We start from the raw sequence: 3177 nt of genomic DNA on the forward strand, positions 1-3177 counted from the left end.
CCCACTCCATCGCCAAAATCCGCGTCTCGCCCGCCTTCCGCATCCGGCGGCCGCGAAACTCGGCAGAGGCACGCCCGTGCACGTCTCGCATCGCCCGCCGTCGGCTGCAGGCGCGCCCGACGCGTTCTCTGCTCGCGGCACGCCGGTCGACGCCGCTGGCCCGACGCCCCGCGACGCCGCCAGCGCGAGCTAGCACGTCCCGCAACGCGGGCGTGGCCCCTGTGCACCGCGGTCGTGGCCTGTACGATGCGGCCGCGACGCCGGCGCACGCGGATCGGCCTCGACGAGGGATATGGCCGCCGCCCGCCCCCGACTCGGCGCCCCGCTCGCGCATCGGCATCGTGCCCGGGCCGCACAGAAACCGCACCACGCACTCCCATGCAACAGGGTGCATCCCCCCGCGGAGTCTCGGGGCGATACGCGAAGATTGAAAATCGCGCATTTTGGGCGATTCCATGGGCGCTCGCACGGCGAGAGCGACAGAAATGCGCGTCCGCGCACAAGCACGCCTCTTCTCGCGGCGGGATTCGGCAGAAGCACTCCCGTGCACTCCCTGCATCGTCCTGCACCGCGTACGGGTGCGTGGGACGGGTGGTTCCGCGGCGGGATGCGAGGGACCGCGTCGTCGAACGCATCAAGACGCCCCGGCGCGGTCCTCTGAGCCCCGCACGCGACGAGCTCCTTGGAGTCATGCACAGCGCGCAGGTCGTGCACAGCGAGCAAGTCGTGTGTATGCTGCGCAGACGTCGTTCGCGTGCGCTCGTCGCGTGAGGTACGCGTTCGCCTTACCTCGCGTGCGCCCACGCTGACGGCACCCACAGAGTGCCGCCCACCTACCTCCCCGCCGAGCGCCGTCGCCGCCACTCCGCGAACGAGCGCACGAAGCGGGCTAGAGCACCCGGTCGATGCAGCGATGTCCGCCACCGCCGTCCGCGCCGCTCGACACGGCCGCCTCTGTGTATGTAACTACATAGTAGTACCGTTATATACTCGTCTTCAGCCCTCCCGCCTCCTCCCAGACCGCATCTAATGTCCGCGCCGCGCCATCGTTTCCGGGCCGCGTGTGTTGTCGTTGTGCACGTGGCTGTCGCGTACCACGTCAGTCATCCGTGTGCCCGCGCGAGCTCGAGTCTGGAGCGCTCACCTGCCGGTACCGAAGTCTAAAGAGGATCCTGCGAGCGCCACGGAGGTACGCCTCGGGGCGTGAGGAGTAAGCGGCCTGGGCAGCGCAGATCTGACGAGGTGAGCAGTAGTGCATTCTCGGCGACGGCATTACTCACCGGGGCTCTTGAAGGACCGTTTTAGGAGACATATTCCGCTCGCCGGCCTGTAAAGCAGGTTGAGCACGTCGTACATGGCGGCGAGACACGCACATCAATACATGGTACTCACCGTGTGGCCTGTGGCGCCGCCGTCCTGTACCGTGATACGCACCGTACTGACGTGCGCCGCTACGCGTCGCGGTCATCGGCGGCGACGTGAACTTGCAGCGGCATGTTCCTGCGTGCGGCCGTCGAATAGAGGTAAGTCTCTATGTCTGCGCGAAGCACCGCAAGCGGCGAGATGCAGGCGACCTGGGCAACGAGGATCCAAATGGGTGAGCGACATCGCGTACTCCATGTAGAACAGCCGACTCACCATGTGCAAGGTGACCTTGGAGGATGCGTACTGTATGTCTATGAGCGGCCCGCGAGATCGTCGTGTGTCGCCTCGAAAATGCGCGGGCACGCTCGGTGGCGGACTTGTCCCGGCGCACGTCTGTGCGCGAAAAGAAGCCGCATGAGCTGTGAGCGCGGGGAGGGCGTGCGCGAAGTCGTGCATCCTGCGCGCCCACTCGCGCAGAGCTTGCCGCGTGGTTTTCTCCTGGCGCGACACTCGCCCCGTTGTCCGCGTTGTCGAGGAAGAGCACGGCACGGCACGAGTCGCGACATCACTCTGGAAGCAACAAACAGGGTCAGTGTGCTCGTACGTGATCCGAGTCTGGGCCGCTATGCTAACCTGGTTGTGTCGTAGGCTCTGCGACTTCCGTCGGCCATCAAGACGGCCTAGCCTCGAATGGTGTGCGCAGCCAGTTGAGGGTTGAAGAAAGCCTGGCAAAACGTCAAGGGAGTCCGCCTTCCACATGATCAGCAGCACGGACTCACCTCGTTTCAAAGGCCTCGTGCCATGCTGTCGAGTGCGAGTGTGCACTGCGGGCAGGTCTACGACAATGGGGGGTCAGCGACCGCACTCTGGAAGCACCAAATACGTACCGGACGGCACCAGGACTGCGCGAAGCCGAGGGCGGTCGGGGACGGAACTGTTACAGGCAGAACGAAGGGTTGTCGCAAGCTGAGGGACGGAGTCGGCGTACGTACAAATGCAAGCGACACGACGGGGAGGAGGGGAGATTTAAGCGAGGCGGCGGAGGTGGAGGCGGAGGCGGAAGGGTGAGTACGCCCGCGTTGCGCGCAGATCCGTACTTATACCACCGTGGTTTAGGGCCGTCTCGCTCCCCTGTCTTCGACGTACCATGGTCCGTGCACCGACTATCTGTCGGAGCCAAGCCGTCCTCCGTCGTATGGATACCGCTCCTTTGCCGATCTTACGAGAAGACCGGAGGGACGCTCCGAGCCCACTGAGTGGCACGCCAACCACGGAGCGACACGACGAGCCGAGGGCAACGGGGTGAGCGGGAATAGGTGCGCACGGATGTACCGCGGGAGGATGAACGTACCTACGCGGCGCGGTGTGATTCCGCGCTGGTCTCGAGGGGCATGCTCGCTTCGGAAAGTGGGCGCTCGGTGAGGAACTGCCTCCGTTTCAAACGACCGTGGGCGCGGCCGTTGTGGGTTCCCCAGTATCCTGTTCCCATACTGGCTGGGGGGGAAGCCCTCCATCTTGGGGCAACTGTCCGAAAGCTCGTAGGCCTCTGCCTGAGCTCTCGTAACATATGAACGTGGGTGCTCCGTTTGCAGTGTGAGTGTGATGCAAGAGTCAGCGGGAATAGGTCTGCAATATTGTAATAGTCGGTTTCAGAGCATGTACGCACACCGAGAGCCGAGAGTGCCCATGACCAGATCTGTGCGCACAGGAAGGAAACAGTCTAGAATATTCATCATACATTAGTGCATGCTCGTTAGGGTGCAATAATGGAAACGGAAGAGCTATACAGGAAGTGTGCATCCCGGCAGCGTT

At 63.9% G+C, this 3177-nt stretch overlaps 1 protein-coding gene across 1 annotated transcript; it reads right to left on the reverse strand.

The window, feature by feature from the left end:
* Positions 1-1026: 1026 nt before the first annotated feature.
* TRAVEDRAFT_70993 (uncharacterized protein) lies at positions 1027-2930 on the reverse strand. Its single transcript, XM_008038714.1, has 7 exons — positions 2481-2930; positions 2014-2420; positions 1649-1953; positions 1393-1597; positions 1281-1327; positions 1145-1219; positions 1027-1084 (listed from the first exon to the last, which is right to left on the reverse strand). The coding sequence occupies exons 2-4, from the start codon at positions 2122-2124 to the stop codon at positions 1465-1467; spliced, it is 549 nt and encodes a 182-aa protein (XP_008036905.1). The 5' UTR covers positions 2125-2420; positions 2481-2930; the 3' UTR covers positions 1027-1084; positions 1145-1219; positions 1281-1327; positions 1393-1464.
* Between the last annotated feature and the right edge of the window lie 247 nt (positions 2931-3177).

The sequence above is a fragment of the Trametes versicolor genome (genome assembly GCF_000271585.1).
Source record: "Trametes versicolor FP-101664 SS1 unplaced genomic scaffold TRAVEscaffold_4, whole genome shotgun sequence".
NCBI classification, from domain to species: Eukaryota; Fungi; Basidiomycota; class Agaricomycetes; order Polyporales; family Polyporaceae; genus Trametes; species Trametes versicolor.

Bases quoted from the DNA above. Each gene is read 5' to 3' on its own strand.
- TRAVEDRAFT_70993 (XM_008038714.1), bottom strand. From the start codon at position 2,124: ATGTGGAAGGCGGACTCCCTTGACGTTTTGCCAGGCTTTCTTCAACCC. The intron at 1,954-2,013 runs CTACGACACAAC...GAGCACACTGAC, and splicing joins GCCGACGGAAGTCGCAGAGC to CCTGTTTGTTGCTTCCAGAG. The intron at 1,598-1,648 runs CTTGCACATGGT...GATGTCGCTCAC, and splicing joins TACGCATCCTCCAAGGTCAC to CCATTTGGATCCTCGTTGCC.